The sequence below is a fragment of the Zerene cesonia genome, chromosome Z, assembly GCF_012273895.1.
Source record: "Zerene cesonia ecotype Mississippi chromosome Z, Zerene_cesonia_1.1, whole genome shotgun sequence".
NCBI lineage: Eukaryota > Metazoa > Arthropoda > Insecta > Lepidoptera > Pieridae > Zerene > Zerene cesonia.
The window spans coordinates 3414414-3435090 of NC_052122.1; the positions used below are offsets into that span (position 1 = coordinate 3414414).

The 20677-nt window shown below is 34.7% G+C and overlaps 1 protein-coding gene across 2 annotated transcripts in view; it reads left to right on the plus strand.

Annotated features, from left to right (window-relative positions):
• The window catches only part of LOC119835733 (MAGUK p55 subfamily member 7), a 35753-nt gene extending 27493 nt beyond the window's left edge, over positions 1–8260 (plus strand). For both annotated transcript variants that reach the window (XM_038360713.1, XM_038360714.1), the window contains 3 exons: positions 1838–2008; positions 2752–2924; positions 3629–8260. In XM_038360713.1, coding sequence (XP_038216641.1) covers positions 1838–2008; positions 2752–2924; positions 3629–3805 — 521 coding nt within the window. In that variant the 3' untranslated portion in view covers positions 3806–8260. The remainder of the gene's footprint in view (positions 1–1837; positions 2009–2751; positions 2925–3628) is intronic.
• Positions 8261–20677: the final 12417 nt, after the last annotated feature.

Sequence of the window (20677 nt, forward strand, 5' to 3'; positions counted from 1 at the left end):
TAGGTGGGCGTATAATGTATTGATTATTCAGGGTCACGTTGCATTCGCGCATGCATTTTAGTGCTCCAGAGCTTCTATGATGTCCTGGGAAACTCAGTTCTGTTTCTGCTATTGTTCAATCCGGTCGCGGGTTGCAAGTTAGTTGCAAAATTTTAACAACTCGTACTTAAAATTAATGGGACTATTTAAAAGAGTGTTGTGTTTATTCCGATAATTCGCTACCGGTCTTTCACGTGCTTTTTGAGCTAGCCTGGATGATTCCGGAAGTTTTTTAATGATGGGAACTGGGGATATTGATTTTATCGAAAGGTCACATTGCATCCGCGCATGCACTTTAGCGATCCGGATATTATATCAGGATGCCCTGGGAAATTCAGTTTTGTGTATCCTTTAGTTATTCAGTCGTGACGTTTTGAACACTTTAAAGAAATATGTCATACTTATAATTATTGCGTGATAAAGAGTGAAATATGTACTCGGATTTTTAAAATTTTGTTGTACGAATGGAATACGTATTATAAAAATCTTTAATTTTCGAACTTATTTAATGGAATAATTAGAATGATGTTACTTGATGTATTTCATTTCATATTATATATAGATTCGGTAGCTCGGCCCGGGCTCGCGCATGCCTTTTAAGCTCCATAGGCTAGGACTTGATAGTGGGTGTACGATATTGATTAATTATTCAAGGTCACATTGCATCCGCGCATGCACTTTACGCTCCAGGTTTTCTATCTAGACGCCCTGGGAGTTCAGTTTAGTTTATGCATTCCTTTATATCGGTCGCGTCGGATTTGTGTTCTGCTTTTTATTTTAATTATTTCCTTTTTTATTCAAACAATGTTTTTTTTTTTCCAAGGGAAAACGTGGCATGTTTAACATGGTTATTAGAATTGGGTGTTTTTAATCTCATATGTTACCGAAGTTTATGGGGCGCGACTATATATTAATTTTGTTTTCACACGATACATGTAAATTTATTCTCTAACCACAAATTGGTGTTTAGTCTTTTTTAGATTTGTTCCGAAACATTTTGTGCTTGGTGTTGAATAAGTTGTGAAGTAATTTATTTCAAAATCTCCTCTTTTTTTATCTGAGAGACAAAAGTGATGTGTGTTTGGACTATCTAGTGTAAATTTAGTTTAATGGCAGCGCCCAGAATTAATGAAAGGTAACCTTTATGCATATTTTCTGATGAATTTTAAATTTTTGCATACTAATAAAAATGCTATAAAATATTGATTAACTTGTGTCTGTAAGGATGAATAAATGCATGAATAAACAGCATAGCTTTAATTTCCATGAAATAATCACTGAGATTCCATTTTCATAAACTTGTCATAAACCGCTGCTACGGTTGAACATGCTGAACAAAGAAACCTTTTCCCCATGTGCTCAATGTCACGGTTAATGACGTCGTCGGATTTTCAATGTCACGGGTATCGGTATTACCCTTGGTTAAGAAAAGCTCTTTTGCGCAACTCGTCTATTGTGTATACAAAATGGAGCCTGATGAAAACATATATAGCGCAGTGTCGCAACGATATCATGATACCATTGAATTGAACCTTTTTTCTATAAACATATAGTTCTTCTATTTGCACAACACTTATATTACTGTACATTTTTATATAATATTGCGTTGGCGAATTGAATCCAAAATGGCGTCCCGATGAAAATCGATAGCCAAGTGCGCGCAGGCGCTCTAGCCTATTGCGTTTCAATGTCGAGCCGACCTGTTGATACAACATCAATAGTTTCGCGCAAGCGTCCTCACCGCTGCGGCGGATGGAAATTTCTGGAACTCGACATTAAAGCAAAGAATTTTCAACAGATACATCCCGGCCGCAGAAGTCCAGTGAGCAGAATGGAAAGGAGTATGTTTTCGTCACGCGGGAGAAGATGGAGCAGGATGTTTCTGATGGAAAGTTTATAGAGCATGGAGAGTATAAAGGCAATCTGTACGGGACTTCTGCGGAGAGTGTTGAAACTATCATTAATTCTGGTGAGTGTCCATATTATTCAAATATGAATAGTTTTTTAATCAACAATGGGGTACTTACGCTTCTCAGCCACTTGGTTCAGATCAGTAAATAGTTTAAAAGTTTGGAGTCATTAGGAGGCTTGGAGTTTCATTGTTGGGCAATAGATCCACTTGAACTTAATTGTATTCAGAAGACATTTTTTCATTTAATTTGAATGATGAATAGCTTTAATCCTCAAGATTTAATATAAAGACTGAATTTAATGAATAGTATTTTTTCAAAATTTTGATAGTAATTTAGGCATGAGATGCTTGCTTGGAATCAAACGGAAGCCTAGACTGAATGCAACTATGTTTATGAAATATACAGTGTGTTATATTTCTTGTAATTACATAAAAGTTAAACCACTATTCATTTAATACGAAAAAAATCGAAACGGAAGACTCGGAGGGTTTGATTCATTAAAATAATAGGAGGCATTATTTCTTATTGCGGCCAAATTTGGTGTGTCGAGGCATTTTATAGTCTTAACGGCTACTTCAGCAAAAAATATCACTATGCTAAGTCTGTCATAGACATAGTCTTAGACTTCTCATAATACAACTAAATACTGAATGTGATTTGGTTTTTCATAATAACACCATTGGGCTTTGCCTGCTTTGTTAGAAAACAAGCTCACGGAAGCCTTTTCTCCGTATCCGACTGTAATTAATAAGTTCCAGTCTATATTCTTAGATGATTAAGAGTGATTTTTCTTTCACAGGGCGCGTATGCGTGCTAAGTCCTCATTGGCAAGCGCTTAAGATGCTGCGCACGCCTCGTCTTCGTCCATATATAGTATTCGTTAAACCACCCCCCTTCGAACGCCTCGTGGAAACCAGGACTGCAGCTAACGCGCGGTCTACCTTCGATAAGGAGAGCTCTAGGGCTTTTACGGTAAGAAGCAAAAATTATATTCTCTTGCTCTCTTAAAAATATCGAATACTAGTTGCGCTCCGCGGTTTCACCCGCGTATGTCCGTATCCCGTAGGAATATCGGGATAAAAAGTTGTCCAGCTGTAACTACCTACCAAATTTCATTGCAATCGGTTCAGTAGTTTTTTGCGTGAAAGAGAAACAAACGCACACACATCCTTACAAACTTTCGCATTTATAATATTAGTAGGATATAGTATAGTATGATCTGTCATACCATGCCGTGACTCCTTGAAGCTTTCGGGCTAGAAAAACATTTCATATAACTTTCACCGATCGATTTTCTTCAAGTCAATCTGTAGTCAGGCCTACCATGCTAATAGTATTTTCAGTATCCACTCACATATCTGTCAGTCCGTTATCTGCTCTATTCTTATATAACATGATACTTAAGATAACACATCCATAGGCTTTGCACCGTACCATCACAATCTAGTATACAAAATGAAAATTGACTTAATTGTCAACTGACATACTAACGCTCAGCTAAATCTTTGGATTGAGAACTGAAGATTCAAGTATTTTTGGCAATTCCCTTTGTTTGAAGAAAAGTCGACACTGTAGTTCAAGCAAATGAAGCCGCGGGCAGACAGCTAGACTTTATAATACATACAGATATATCTATATCGCTACTACGGATTATTTCATACGACAATTTGTTGCAGGAAGAGGAGTTCCACGACATAGTACGTTCGTCCACCCGCATCAACTTCCTGTACGGCTATATGTTCGACGAGGAGATCGTCAATGAGGACTTAGCAGGTGCCCTTTCTCAGTTGCTTAAAGCTTCCTGGCGCGTGCAGTCCGAGCCGCTCTGGGTCCCCGCCTCCTGGGTGCAATAGTTGGGTATACGTCACACGGTCAAACTCTGCGAATTTACAATGCTTTCGATATATTTTTGCTGCGTACGTCGTTGATTAGTTCCGTTGCAGTATCAGATAGCCAATGAAGAGAAACGTACAGGGTTCGCGAATTTAGTACGGTTACGGTCGGTACGGGTATGGGTGCTGCGCATCCCTTGTGATTGAGCTCTTTCACATGGATGCTTGCTGGAGGCGCTGTCGGCTGGTTCACACGTGCCGGCTCACCCTCGGGGGTGACTCGGTGTTAGCACGTGTGGATCAGCCTTTAAATGTACGATATGAAGATGACGGTATATTTTGTACTTCGCTCTTATTTATATGATGGTACAGAAACAGTAAATTTTTCGATAATATCACGCTTAGTAATTTATATTGCACAACATTATTATGGAATCTAATGCGGATTTTTGTTATTTGTAATGAAAAAATATTTTTTTGGCTCATTTTCTTTTGTATCATGGAAGTTGTCAACTTTAATTTTACGAATTGTTCAATATGTTTTTGGGGTCAAAATTTGGGTTACATTTGGATTTAACAACGGGATGGATTCGCTCGTGGGCGTTTGCAAGCACATTGGCTATCTAAATACTGGTTTATTGCAATAAGTAATAATTTAGACAATACCACCGCAAACATTCGTCATACCACTTGCAAGGCTACCGCTTCAGTTAATTTATTTAGTTTTAATATATTGCCGTGTAGTCGATAGTTTTTCTTCCTACTGGAATTGCTCAAATAGGCTAAATCTCTGGTAAATGGTATGACGACGATTATTTTTATTGTTCATATTTGATAACATAAGCAAGCGATCGCCTGATCGCTGTAACACCCCGCTTGGTTTGACCAAGCCATGTGTCATGCAAATTGGATAACAAATTTGCTCGCGTGGCTTTTGAATGCCTTATACCAAATAATTGTACACTTTTCCAAAGATAATGATCTCGATTTAGTTCAACATTATTATATTAATTAATTCTCTTTATTGCTTAAGTACGGGTTTATTGTTTTAAAATGTTTTAGCTAATTTTCTATTATGAAGTAAATTCTAAACGTTTATGTTTATGGACTGCTACTCATTCGGCTCGTACATTTACCTGCAGTATTATTTTTGAATTGTATTTCCATTAGTTTGCGACTTTCCAATACAATTAATTTATCTCCCTGATTTTATATTTCTTACAACGTTGTTGGGTTGGAGTTATGATTGCGTTTGTATGGGTTCGTGTTTATTAGTTTTAATTTTACTATGAAATTCCAAAATATTTTATCTATCCAGTTACATAATCTCTTTCGCAAATGGTTATTATTGCCCCCCCCCAATCCACATACGGTCTGAACACACTGACCGTTGTTAAAATCCCATCAGTTTTAGTTCACCCTTAATTAATACGGTCGTAGTTATAGTCTTTTAGTGTCAAATTATATTATTGGCAAAATATTTACATGTGTGTCTATTTAGAAGGCTTCTGATTATAATCACTGGCTAACATTATAATATATGTGTGTAGTTTTATGGTTAAGAACTTTTACTTATCTCACTCGTATTTAATCTATAATGTTAATTACTGTAGCGTTTGAAATATTTCCCGAATCAGAATATTCATAGATTAAATGTGTAGAAACCTTATATGGTTGATAATATTAAGACAATTACGTGTAACTTAATTGCACCATTCGATAGGCTTAACCGAAAAAAAATGTTTAATCACGCGAGATATCTGAGGTGTCTATTCGATTTTTTATTGTCTAAGTTTTTCGATTTCTGAGAATTTGTTTTGTGCTGTCTGTGATCGGCGAAGGTGACCGTGTTTTGGCCAGATTTCAAAATTCCTTAATTTTCTTAATTAGTAGCGTTAGTCCCATTCGTCGCTATATTTAATCAAATTTCATTACAGTCGGTTAAGTGGTATTTAAGATTTCACTAACAACAGCATCTCACGATCATAAACTTACGAATGGGACTGATGCTCTTGCGGTTGAGGGAAAAGTATCGAATTTTGACGAAAAGTTTTTTGGATTTTGTCGAAGTTTGTCGTCCTTCACTCACAGTACATTAAAGTAAATATGTATTTCACTTTCACTCCCCTGAGTACTTTTCGTTTCACTATTTACTCGTGCACTTCGTTTACTTTTTAAACTGTTATACCTTGCACGCCACCTTTCGCGTGTGTTTAGAAATAGTTGGATCGTTCTATAAGCTAGGATAATGGGGCCCTACGCCTTCGATTTGTATTTACACGAAAATGAGAGACGTTTAAATATAATACTAGATACTAGAGACTTTAGTGTACATAGATAGTTTTGCTCATAACTTTAGGTAGGTCTATGGTACCTACACTCCTACTACATTATGTAGTAACGATTAATTTTAAAGCAACTAATAATCTTATTTGATGATTACCGTAGTACTATATCTTTGATATAGTTTTCGCGGTAATTAACACGTCCATAGGAATTTGTTATTCTTTACCATCGACTCGTTAAATGGAAATGTAGGACGGTTCTCAGTGTCTATACTTGTTGTATATGTCCATATGTGTCATAATGTTTGTTCGAGTGAACATTATGATCATTGCCAGTATTTACCCTTGGCCTGTTGTTATACCGTAATAAATAATAAATTTAATAATTCGTATTTCAAATATATAACAGTTAATGTACACGTATATTAAAAGTTATCTCGGTGTATTGTTGTATAATGTAGAGATGGATTGTGGGAAGGAATTTGAGTCGTTTATTCTATTCATATTCAAAATGTTATGTGTTAATTTGGGGATTAAAAAAAAGGGAATTACTCGGCAGACTTTAACTCGGTAAACTGCGTCAAGTATTAAATTACTCAATAAAAACGCGTTGTTAGAAATAATTTTATGCGGGTATCGTGTTGCTATGCAGCGCTTTGGTAAACTATAACCTTTTTTAATCTCATAAATTTATTACGTATCAGCGTTCTCTGCGACAGTCTGGTTATTAAAAAAGCCACTCTTATATTTTTTCTCACAAATTTTCTAATGTCCAATTCGGAGCTATAAAACATTTTATCGTGAAATTTCATTACAGTCGGTCAAGTAGTATTTAATAGACTACGCGCAATTTCGCAAACAAGAATTTCTAAGGTTCATCATTTATGTAAGAATAGGATGGGACTAATCTGACTGATCGATCGAATGAAACTATAACATCTTCTGTCTCTTTGTTAACAGACGTTCCCAAAAACGTCTGTTAACAAAGAGACAGCGACTACGGCTGGTTCTCAATTCGACCGTATGTTTTTGATTTTTTACACGATAACTCCGTGAGTTTTCAACCGATTGGCGTAATTCTTTTTGCGTTTGATAGGAAATTTTCATTTCGTCCCATTCTAGACATTAATTCTTTTTTTTTGTATAAAATGATCATTTAACAATGTATCTTTACTATAAATATCGGTCCAAGACTGTTTGCGTTATTCATTATTCAGATGCATAGACAATATCGAAAGCGATGCGAAAAAGCCATAGTAAGAGTCGCGTTTTTAGAAGCGGGTTTAACATCTATTCGCTATACCTTCGCAATATGTGCCCGATCAATACAAATATCGGTTGATGTATCAGTGTCTTGTTCCATAAATCTGATTTTGATAGTAGGAAAATTTATAAAACTTCGTAACTCGGAACTGGCATGGGGGGGGGTCGGGCTACCGTTGCATGTCTTTGGCACTCATCAGGTGACAAGTTTACGTTGAAGCGGTTTGGAGACACTTCATAGCGTAAAATCGTTACCAGGATAGTGGCAAGGACACGGCACGGTGTCCCGAAGGGGGTGGGCCATGACCAGTTCCGGGTTATTTATTTTTATATATTCTCCTTCTCTCCTTGTAGACAGTGGATGTACCGGCAGTCTCTGTCCTGATTTAATACTGTTTAGTGTATAAATTTGTTTTGTTTTCGCCCTTTTCCTCATTTTAGAATCCGGATTGATCCGGTTTGACGGATTGCTTTCATTCTTATTAGCTAAACGAGTATCTTCATTTTTTTACTTTCATTACTTTAAGAGGCTGTTAGTACATTCGCTGTTTTTCGTTACGTTGACGCAGTTCAGGTAAAAACATAGTTTGCGTATTATCTATGAATTCTTTTATCACTATCCATCTATTTCATTATTTATCTTTGCAAAAAGATAAAAAGGGTCTTTGGTTTTTATTAATTTTCTTTCTACATTTTCCATTGGAAGGACTGTTGAACGAGGGGTTGCTTATTTTTAAATGGTCATGTGAATGCGATACATTTACCTATATAATATTGGTGTCGTAATTATTATTCAATATTGTCGTTTTCTAATCGTTTCGTATTTATTATTATGGACCTTTTAAGGTTAGATGACTATGCATCTTCAGGATTCGTGTTTAAGAATGTTTAATATTAATAATTGTAGATATAATTCTTCATTTTTAAAGTGTAGAAAAGTTATAAATTCATGAATCAAGACATTTATAATTAATATAATAAACATAGTTACATCTCTCTATTGTTAGACGACTACAAAACTTCAGGCATAGGTGCGTAGTTTAGGTTATTAAGATATATTATATTCCACACATATTTATATTTACACAATATATTCAAGTACTATATCACTATCACTCTCTATATTATTCGTCTTCATCGTTATTCATTAACTTTACTTAATCATATATTTCTCTATATAACTATTGAATATTTTGTGTATCTATGCAATAAAATATAAATTGTAATCCAATCGATCATACATCCTCCAGATTATATTATAAGTCAATCGCGCATTTGGACTCATGTCCGAACGCGATTTAGTCGTAGTTTATAGTCGAGGCTCTATTGTGTTTTATCGGTTTATTCTTTACTATGAGTTCCCTTTAGACAGCGACGTGCAAGTTTAAACACATGCATAGTCGCTATTTCTTAGTAAGTTTCTAATAATCCTGGCAAATTTGGTACACGAACAAAATCCCCATTGTTAGTCCTATTTAAGAGCCTTATGTCATTAGCGTGTATGACATTCGTATTTTAAGCTATATATTCACGTTTTTCGCTCCGCTACTCACAACCTTATCAAAGCGACAAGTGTGCATGCACAGTTAATTTGTGCAAGCCAGGGCGTGTGCCTTGTCCGGGTGATATTGCAATTTTGTGCATGCATGTTTGTCCTTATTCGTAGTTTTTAGTATTAAGAGTATTTACATAGCAGCTATATATTAGGTTTTAAGATGGCCATTCGATCAAGGCCTTATATGCGATAAGATACTCCGCGACCGGAAAGTTAGTTTGATGTTGTCTCGATATATCTTTTAAACTCTTAACTCTTTTGAATACTCGGAAATATCTCTATAAATTATACATAACCTTCGATCAGTGTTTACATAAATGTTTGTGGTAGTTTTGAATTGTATTTACGTATTAAATGTTCCGTAGTTATTGATTCGTTAGCATTGCGCACGGATTGCAGTTTCACTGGTGATATAGCTTAACATTTACGTTATCGAACAATTGATGCATTTAGTTGGGCGAGGCGCGAACGCCGTCCCATTTTTGATACATTCTGTTTTACTACTTACCAGCTTGCGCTTAGACATACCGTTTTGTTTATCGGGGTTGCCTTATCCCATTTTTGTCTGTGGCAAAGGATTTATTTTCCAAAAACTATTTCAACCTTCTTTATTTATAATTACAGCTCCTACCTTATGCAAAAATTAACGCAATATTAAGTTTTTTCATTCGATCAATTTGAGATTTATACTAATAGTTTTATATTTATTTTATCGTTTAATGACTATTTCACATATAAAGGGCACCCTGAAACACTTTTTTGCAATTGCCGGTCAAATGTAGTTCATGTCACACGTACGTAGACACGTGGGCAATGAAATTGAGTTTATATATTTATGTTTTTAAAAACAACATGAAAATTATCTATAAAAATTAGTATATTAAATTAGCTCATTCGAGTTGCGTTTAAGAAATTCGTAAATATTATAACTGTTGTAGAGGCGTGAGCCAATATCGGATATGAATAGACAAACATCGATATAACCTAGAAGCGACTATAGTAATATTATGGTATCTCTTTTTATTCCTAAAACTTCCTTTCGTTTTGAATTTCATACTAAAGGCTACCAAGTCAGACGTATATCATCTTAGTCTTCCCAAAGCCACGTTTGCTGACAATTGTTGGCAACGGGCTTATGTCAAGTAGTCATTTATTTATCCAAAAAAAAAAATCAGCTTCTTCTTTAATTTTATTAATTCCTGACATCGACTCAATAGTCCTTACTTGGTTTTAATAATATTGCTCCTGAATATTTGTTTTCTTTTCGAATTTATGAAATCAGTTGCCTTTGTTAACAATGGCTATCAGTTATTACATATTAATTATTTTGAATCCTTTTCTTCCTGTAATATTAACACATTGCATCCTCTATATTGATTAAGTATATTGTTACCTAGTAATAAGTCGTATTTATTGGAAGTAGGATTAAAGGGCAACCTAAGAACATGTAAGGTAGACACGCGAAAACCCGCGCCCCGTGACGGCGCGTGACGCGTTTAGTATTCGTAGAATTTTTGTTCTTATGTTTTTATTTCCCTCAGGGACGGTTATTGTGAAGGCAGTCAATGTTCTATCTCGCTAATTACTTATAAATATTCGTCGGTGTTAAGGTAGTTAAGTCGTAGTAGTTACAATGGATATAGCTCCAGCTTTTAGCTGTTGTAGCGATAATTATCCTTAGATGTATTTAAAGAAACGAAGAAAATGAGTAGATTTTTTACTAGATGTTGTATTGTATGCAACGTAAGGTTCTTCTGGGTGCACACCCTATAGTTAAGGCGACTCTTTCTTGCTAAACTTATTTCGACGTATTTGAGTTACGATGTTATCCCATTATTTTGTCCCCCAATGATGGTTTGAGGGGGAAAATTCATGCTCCAGCACTGTTTTGCTGTTGTAGCATTTTCAGTTTGTATTTTGATTTAATATTGTCGTTGAAATGGGTTATCTTAAATTGAATAATTTTTTTTAAAATGTATGATTTTCATTCGTTATCCCCCAGTGATGGTTTGAGGGGGAAAATTCATGCTCCAGCACTTTTTCGCTGTTGTAGCATTCTTCAGTTCTTACATTTAGTTGTTTGAATTTCTTTGATCTTATACATTGTTTTGTATTATTGTGTCTCTTCACGTGTATAATGATTATTCAACGTGTAACATATTGAACGGGATTCCTAATGGGCGTATCTGTAACTATATGGACACACCGGAGGTTCTTTGTGATTGTTCTCGTTGTATAGTCAAAGTACGTTCTTTCCTCTTTAGAGTAAGTTGTCTTCTATGCGTCTACCCTAATTTCATATCGAGTGTTTTAGATTACGTCTCATATTCTCCTTGATGTTTGACATAATTTGTTATTTGTGTTAAATGTTTTTACTAAGTTTGTTCGAATTGTAGTTTGAGTTATACGTACCTCTCAATTCGTTGATGCAGTTGACACTCGTTAATCTTATAATTTTCTTCCATCTCTTGCTATCTTTCCATTTTATATTATTCCTGGACTTGGAAATATGAAGGGGGGTATTTATATTCCAGGTACTTACAAGTCTTCTCTTTACTACTCCTGTTACTTAGGTTTTGTAGGATTCTCATACCTTCCATATATCAAAGGCTGTGGAAGCTTATGTATATTCTCTCACTGTTTTTAGTTATTGCGCCGTCAAACCATGATCTAATCGTCTTCCCTATCACAACAACCTTCCATCATCGATTCTCACGTCACTGGCACATAAACTTAACGAGTCACGTATGTACACATGAATGTTTGTGCGTTGCCTGACCGAGTGCTTTGTTCAGGATATTGCAAATTTATGTGTTCACGCTTGTTTCTTATGTTTATGCGCTATTCATTTCGTACCATATTTCTCTTTATTGTATCGTTTCTCTTTATTCGTATTTCTTCTCTGCTACTTCCTTATCGTAAGTAGTAGAAAAATCATCATACACAGGTCATTCATCTTCACATTTTGGTTGGTGTAGTATTTTGTTTGGTTTAGTTGAATTTGAAATTAATAGGACTTTCAATCCTTCCACATTAATTACCGGCTGTGGAAGGCCTATTGATTGTACTGTTACATTTTAAAGTTGTATTTCCACTGCCATTATTTCAATACGTTTTTTTTAATAAGGACGACATTTGATACGCGATTTATTCATTTTTATATTTATATATTTTGGCACAATGTTCGACCACTTTACAGCGAACATTGGCTGAAATAATGAATAAATCCGATTTAAATCATTTGCAAAGTCTTTAATTTACAAACGTGTTGATTCATTAATTATTCATTCATCAATTCGCCCATTTTCGTTGTTGAGTCTTTGTTTAAACTTGTTTAATCAATTGCATCTAACATGAGCTTATTACGGGTCAAGTATGTATACACAGTAATCATTTGTATACCTGAGTTAGTGCTTTATTCGGGAAAATACAAATTTGTGTTTACATATTTGTCACTTATGAGTTTGTGTACATCACTCATAAAATTTTGACGGTGCATTTCTATTGGTATGCTTTTGAAGTATGTTTTCTTTTCACACTATTTCTACCAGTGATGGCTTGGAGGGTTCATGCTCCAGGTTCTTACGGCTGCAATACTTTTGTAACTTTGTTGGTTTTGATACTGATCTATTTTCTTCCGTAGCATATTTACCCCCTACAGATTTTGCAACATCTTAACTGTAATTTCAGGCTCATTCCAGATTTCTAGTGATTTATACGGTTTTGACAAATCTAAATTTTGATCTACACTTATTTCTGAATGTTGTTTCGTTTGTGTCTTCGATTACTTATAATTTTAGTACAACTTCCGTTTCACGTTTGTTTTCAGTCTTTAACGAGTGTAGTTTGCAATTTTATTGAACCATGTTTGTATTTATTTATTAATGTATTTATTTATTCATCTATTTATTCATCTGTTTATTTGTATATTCATATTTGTTTATATATTTAATTATATTCGGCGAAATTCGGTCGTACCCGCGTAGTTATAGTAACGTAAGCTCTCTTTGTATGTTCTCTTTTTATTTTAAAGTTAATTCCGAAACACTCGTCTATATATATAAGCTGAAGCGTCGATCGTACCTTGAAACTCGTGAAGAAATAGTAACAGTTTCACTAGGTTAAGTATATATTAGCGCATAGTGTTAGGCTTTTTTGTGTGAATTATTTTCAATAGGTTTTGCGTAGATTCACCTTTCTAGTATGAACTGTAGACATTATTTTTCATTTATTATTCATCGTGGTCGGTAGAGACACGATCGCACCCCAAATGATGCAATAAACTAAACTTAGTATTAAAAAACGATCGATGTATCTGTAGAATAATATATCGATTAGCGATTAGTCATCTAGTGTACGAATATTTGCTCGACTGTAAATAGGTGTGTTTTCTAATGATTATTTTAAACAATTGCGTAATTAACGGATGCAGTAAAGAATTGCTCGATCTAATCATTAGACATTCACAACAGATGTTTACGGTTGTCCACCTATTCGGGCCATCGTTACTGGTCATAGATAATTGTTCTAGATTAATTCACATATTATATATATTTACTATTAATAGGTTTATAAATCTTTGTCGAAATGAGAAGCCTCGTGATATGCCTCGTTAAACTTTAGATTTTAAATGAATACTATATAAACGACAGTCTTAATTTTTTTCTTCACAAATTACTGGTGCGCCGTTATTACCATTATTTTGTTTTGGAAGTGGTGAGGTCATCCTGTTTGCTGTGGGTTACGTAATTTTGGTTCGAATCGGATAAACCTTTTGAATGTTGGTTCATATTCTTTATTTAAACAAACATAAAAATCACTGGTGGCTAGCATAGTTTGATTCGATTAACAATATGTACATAAATTAATTTTATTTAAATAACGTAAGTTTTGTGACAAAGGTAGCTTCAGTCCTTGTCCGTAAATATTCATTTCTTCGTATATGAAGTTTGTTTAATGGTGAAACTCGCAATTAATTTGTTCAATTCGTATTAATTTTTTGCGATCTTTATGTTGGATAGAGGATACGACGTTCCTCGTCTAAAATTTTACTCTAAGGGAAAACAAATATACCTCTGTATCATTTCATAATTATAGGAAGCGAAATTCCTCGATATCATGTCATTGTTATAGGAAGCGAAATTCCTCGATATCATTTCATTATTATAGGAAGCGAAGTTCCTCGATTTAATTTCATTTTTATAGGAAGCGAATTTCCTCGATTTAATTTCATTTTTATAGGAAGCGAATTTCCTCGTCATCGATGTAGTAATAATACACGGGTAATTAGTTTTTATTAGAATAAAATGTAAATATGCGATGTACTAAATTAATTTTGTAAAATCGAAGCGTTATTCCTCGTGATATATTTTTTTTTTTGCAACAATTCACTAAATTATCCTTTTATTCTATTAACTTTATTAGAGAAAAAGGAATCGGCGGTCCTTACTAATAAAATTAATTGAGTAAAAGTTATGACGAAAGAGGATGCAATGTTCCTCTTTCCTATTATATAATAGTAAGCGTCGTTCCTCGCAATTAATATAAAAAGGGTGTAAGGGTGGGAATGCAACATCTAAACTCACTATTATTGATTTTATTCGAATAAAATTAACGCGGGGGAATTCTTATTGTTGGAGAAAGAGGATGCGAAGTACCTCTTTTTATTTGACAATAAGAAATCGTTTTCCCCGCAATCTTAATATAAGGATGGGCGGGCGGGAATGCAATATCTCACTATTTCTTAATTTTATTCGAATAAAATTGATACGGGACAATCTTTATTGCTAAAGAAACAGGATACGGCTTCCTGTTCCTGTTTACCAATAAAGAAGCGTATGTCCCCCTAGGGTAGAGTAGGTTTAAGATGCAACATCTCACTAATTCTTATGTTTTTTTTTCTATTACATTAGTGCGCGTCAGCTGTCTTTATTATTGAAGAAATAGGATACGAATTTTCTCTTTCTTGTTATTTTAAAGACAGCATTTTTATTTTACGGGTGGGTGGGTATGCACAAGCTCACTATTTTTTAATTTTATTCGAATAAAATTAAAGCGGGCATTTCTTCACTGTTCAAAATGGAGGACGGTGTATCCCTTCTTTTTAAACAGTGGGGAGATGTGTATACCCGCATTTTTATGTTTAGGGGGGTGGGCGGGTCTGCAATACCTCCCTATTTTTAATTTTATTCGAATAAAGTTACGCGGGGATATCTTTATTATGAAAGAAATAGGAAGCGAATTTCTTCTTTCTTTTTTAATAGAGATGCGTCTTTCCTCGCAATTAGAATTAGTATGCAACATTTCACTAAGTGTTATTTCATTCGAATAATATCTGTTTTGCGGGGTTATCCTTATTATTAAAGAATCGGGATGGGGCTATACTCTTTATTCTTTGTAATAAGGCAGCGTCTTGCTCCGTAATTGTAGGTCTACCATCTCACTACTTTGAATTTATTCGAATGAAAATAACACATGGATATCGCTGTTGTGCAAGAAAGTGGATGTGATGTACCACTTTCTTGTAACAATGGGATATTCTTGTCCCCGTCGTCGTATCGTTACGGTGGCGGTTGGGCAATCATCATTATGTGGAGTTAACTTTATTATAAAAGAAACGGGATATGATACTTCCATTTTCTTTATAATCAAGTATTCCACTGGTCATTATGAAGTTTCAAGGGAATAGGCTTAGTAAGGGATCCTCTAAATAGTTTATAAGATCGTAGCGGTGTATTAACTTTATAGGGAAAGGAAGCGACGTACCTTTTTCATAAGTTATTATTATTTTCATCGAGCTAGAATAGACACTCGACGTTTCACCCATAAACATCCATTTCATCATACGAATTCTCTTTGATTAAATACATTGATTTATTCAGTTTTAACAAAATTAAATTTATTCCTCTATTTGTTCAAAATAAAATAATCAGGCAATTTATGGGGTAATCGGTTTGTTTCTTTGAAAAAATTCAGTATTTTTTTAATCGAATCAAATGTACATTTCAGTGTTTTGTTTAAAAATTATACATTTCAGTGATTTGTTTAAAAATTATTCATTGTATTAACTTTGACTGTCGTTTAAATAGTATTTTTAAATCATTTTAATACAGGACAAATGTTTCAATTGGTAGATTTATATTCGTGGACTAATGTTGGTATTTTGATGATTTCCCTTTACAAAATTTGTCAAAGTTAAAACATGTTCCACGGCGTCGATTGAAAGATCGGTCCTTTTAATTATTCTTTGAAGGTAACTTTTCGACCCGTCTTTTTTTATAATATAATTAAAAATCTCCGTCTTCTTCATCGTATAATTCAGTATCATTTCAAATTAACGTTTTGCAATTTTTTTGTAAGTTAATATTAAATTTAACGACATTATTAAAAACTACGAAGGAATAGACAAAAATGAATCGAGAGAAATGAGCGGGATGCGGAGGTACGACTTTGTCACAACGGCTGCTCGCCTACACTCGTCTCACGATTTAACATTTGCTACACCTCCGTAGCTTTCTATAATGATTAACATTTTGCGTAAAAATTCTATGAAAAATATCAAATATAATTAATTATTTGAAAAATTTTGAAGAACAGCAAAAATTCGATCACGAGGCGGGATTCGTATTTGCAACTTTCGCAGTACTGTAGCGGTATCGTAACAACACTTGGTGATGGTTTATATCCGATTGTGAGGTAGTTTTATCTAATATTAGGTATTTTTTTCAATTATTGTATCTATAATTTTGTGTTTGTATTGTCATGAATCGATAAATACGATTCAGACGGAGAAAAAAATTCGAATATTAATTATAATATAGATTAAGTATCGCAATCGTATAGCAATGCGAGCGTCGTTTGTAAGTTTTATCTAAAATTTTACGTATAAATTTACTAGTTTGCAAGTGATTTTATGTGTATGTTTTCATCGAACTGGCAGATGGGGTTGGTTCCGATAGTTACTATAAAATGTCGTTGTTAAAATCATATGGTGAAATGTTCGTTAAAGTTCATGCCAGTTCTGTGAAGATACATAATACGCTGCTATTTATCATCCGCGCTCTACACATCGTGCCTTTGCTGACAGTGACGTCTTGGGCGAAATCACATTTCAGCGTAATACATGATTAGGTTTATAATGTTACGTATAGATATATCGAAATATTAACGTGTTACGTGCTTCCAATGTAATCGCTTGTACAGTATATCTCATCGCTTCACCATCGGCCGGGCTTATCTCACTAAATGTCTAGTCTGTAAGGTAAAAAAAAAAAAACTTCACAATGAGGAAATTCAAAAGTAGTTGCAGATGTAAGAATGACCTTCATTACGGTCTATATTAATATAATATCGTTCGATTTGAATAGTATAAAATTGTTCTGTGTGCGGTGCCGACACTCATTGCAATAAAGATAAAAAATTATAGTTGCCAATATGAGGTTACTGTAAGGTTTTGTCTGACTATAAATGTGGGTAGATATTTTTTTATAAAGGCAAGACATTACTGGCATGGAACGTTGTATAAAAGCAGGAGATGGTTATTAGCGTAAGGCCATGAAGGGGTTAAGGGGTTGGAGTTAACACGCGTAGCTAGTGGGGAGTTGAGATAATGATTGTTGAAACACCTTGAGGATGACGAGCTAACACTTACTGGTATTTGAGCTGAGTATCCCCGTGCAAAACCGGTTTCAGCTGATCTCATTCGGTGTACAGCGATTTCATTTAGTGTCTTTGGATGAACAGATTCACACGGAAAATGATAAATTAGGCCTTGACTGTTAAGATCATTCATGAAACGCGATGGCGCTTTGTATACGCCCCTCGCACGAATCTAAATCAAATTGGAAGCAATGATGGAAACCATCTTGGTCTACCTCCTCTTTTGCGAGTCATAGGACGCGAAGCAAATATAAAATTGTAGTAGTGTCGCTCGCACACAGTTTTAATTTTTTAATTTATCATTAAGGCCCAATATTACTAACGTAATCACTTTAGATATAACTCGTCTACTATTCGATGATTCTACGAATCGATTGATCTTCTAAATTACATACATTAATGCAAGCATTTATTATATGCTATTACTCATAGATTTAAGATGTAATCCACGGCTCTTTACCTGATAGATTTAATACAATTAATATGCTGTTTAATCAAGCATCATTTATCTATTACGTCGTGAACACGAAGTAGCGGCACATATTAAGATTTATTAATTAAAATACTATATATTACTCGTGTATTACTGTACTTATTACACTGTACAATTGTAAGTGTTTGCGGTTTATCTCAATATAGATAATATATTAATATAGTGAATGTTTTGTAGTCGTCTACCATGAGTGTAACGTAATATTTAAATTATATCTTTAGTATATGTAGTTAATGTGTATCGGTATTGACATTAAGGACCCTTTACATGCAGCTTGATCGGTAGGTGGATACGTGTTACTTTAAGTTATTTGAATGTGTTTTTGGATAACGAAATTAACATTGAACTTTCTAGAACACTCTTACCGTGTTGCAAACTCTCGACCGTAACAGCTCGGTGACTTCGAGCAGGGGCTACGTTGTTCGTGTGCTACACTAGTGTATTTGTTCGGGTCACAAGTAAATTTGTGGCGTTTAGCAACATCGCTTCGTGTGTCCACCCTTGTGGCTGCGTAGCTTCACGTGGTAGAGCCATGCCGTTGCCAAGTCTTCAGGGCCGGCTCGTCCGGGGCAGGACCACGCTCTCACGACTGCCGATCGGGTGGGAGTGGCACTTCTTCGTGTCACCCTCGCCCGCATGGTGTGGGAGATCCGGGGGCCCGTTTTCCTTTTTGGTTCCCCTCTGTCTCTGTATTAGCTCTTCCTCTTTACGCAGTTATTATTTACACCTCAATTTCCATTTCCTCTATCGCAATCTCCTTCACTTACCATGATTTTTTCCTGTTCTTCCATGGTTGTATCAGTGTTTCCGCACCTATTTACTTTCTTCGATATTGAGTTGTGATCATCGTCACAAATTAATTAATCTCACATATTTCTTTGGTTCTATTGTATAATTTCATCTACGCACTCGTTCTCTTTCTTTTTTCTATGAATTTTAGTGTCGACGTTGGACATTTTCGCACCTTTATTACAATATTTGCATTTTATTGATTCTCCCATACGTGAACTTCGAACTTTGTCATCTCCCTCTCAGGACAGGGATTTCCGAAATTCACTTTGGCGTGGATCTTATTTTATTGCACTTCTACATATATCTGTAGCTTCATCGTTCTACAATCCCTTATAAATTAAATATTCACAATTACTTTCGTCTTTTGTTCACGTACTCGTCACGTTTCCCCTCCGTTGCACTTTCCATATGGTTTCCGACACTACCCCCCATTCGTACTTGTTCAATTCTTCGTGAGTTTCACTTTCCATTTCATTTTATAAATTGCTGGTTTGCTGTTGTAAACTGTTTCTATGAACTTGGTACAGAGATGTACTGTAATTATCCGACTTCAAATTTACGTCATTTGATATGTTTATGTTTCCCACTAAGGGCTTTTCTATTACTGTCTCTTTGCACCTGTAATTTCATTCATCTTTCCTTCACCATCCCAACCAACTTTACACTTAACTCCTAATCTAGTTCTGCTGAACTGAACACTTCCCTATACTCTTTATCGTATATTTGATTCAATTTTTTTTCGAAGATTATCAGTTAGCGTTTGTTTAGTGTCACATTTGTTCTTTTTTTCGCTCGATGTTTAAAAGTTCCGTTAATGATTATGTTCAGTATTAATTTCAAGAGAATCGTTAACAGTTGGACTAATTTAACTGGCTAACGTAATTTTTCTAGATACCTATTGCACAAAACACATTCCACTACATTCCACTTCTTCATCAAAATGAAAAATGCTAAATCTTAGCTTTGCTATTACTTACAATATCTGTTAACGAACATTAATGCTCCTGCCGGTTTCTGTCTTGACCATTTTGTAATAATGGGTCGACGTGGTGGAATGTTGACATCATCTGGATTTTAAGCAGGTACTCCTTATACATGCACGATTGCATTCAGCGGAAGAACCGGTGACCCATTTCCCTTACCTTTTCCTGCCTTCCACTCCTTCGTGTTTCAATTTGCAATTACGCTATCCAAAAAGACATTACCTATCTGTGTAGCATGTAGAATACTTTGATGTATAATTATCATATACACAATCTTAAAATTATTTAGCATTACTCTCAATTCATAGTGATTCTATTTTTTAGCTCATTACTTGCTAACAAAGTCTCGATTATTTCATTATTTATAGAATATTTTTACTATATACAAAAATACGATTTAAAATCTATTAAGCCCCCTCGGGGCCGTTAATTTTAGATGTGTTATATTTTGGTAAGCACCATAACGTATTTTACTTAGCAGTACAAAGATTAGTTCTGATTCATCTACGTATATTTTCTTGTAATTTTCATCTGTAAACTCGTTATATATGTTGTCTTAATTCAGTTATACTAGATGCTAATGTAAGATAAATTAAAGTTATCGTTATAGAACTACGTTATTGCAATTTGTCTATAAGACGTTATTTTGCACAAATCTACTTTAAATCTATTTCTAGACTCGATGACATCTGGTTGCTTTCCCCTATATTTTATAGTCGCGTTGGGCCTAATACTCAAAATCTGTCGGCTATTTTGACATTTTTGTTTCAATGAAAGGGTGATAATTAAATACGCGTGAGGTTTCTTAACGATATTCGATAAAAAATCGCCTCAAGAACAGGTTTATCGGTATCTCAGTAGGGA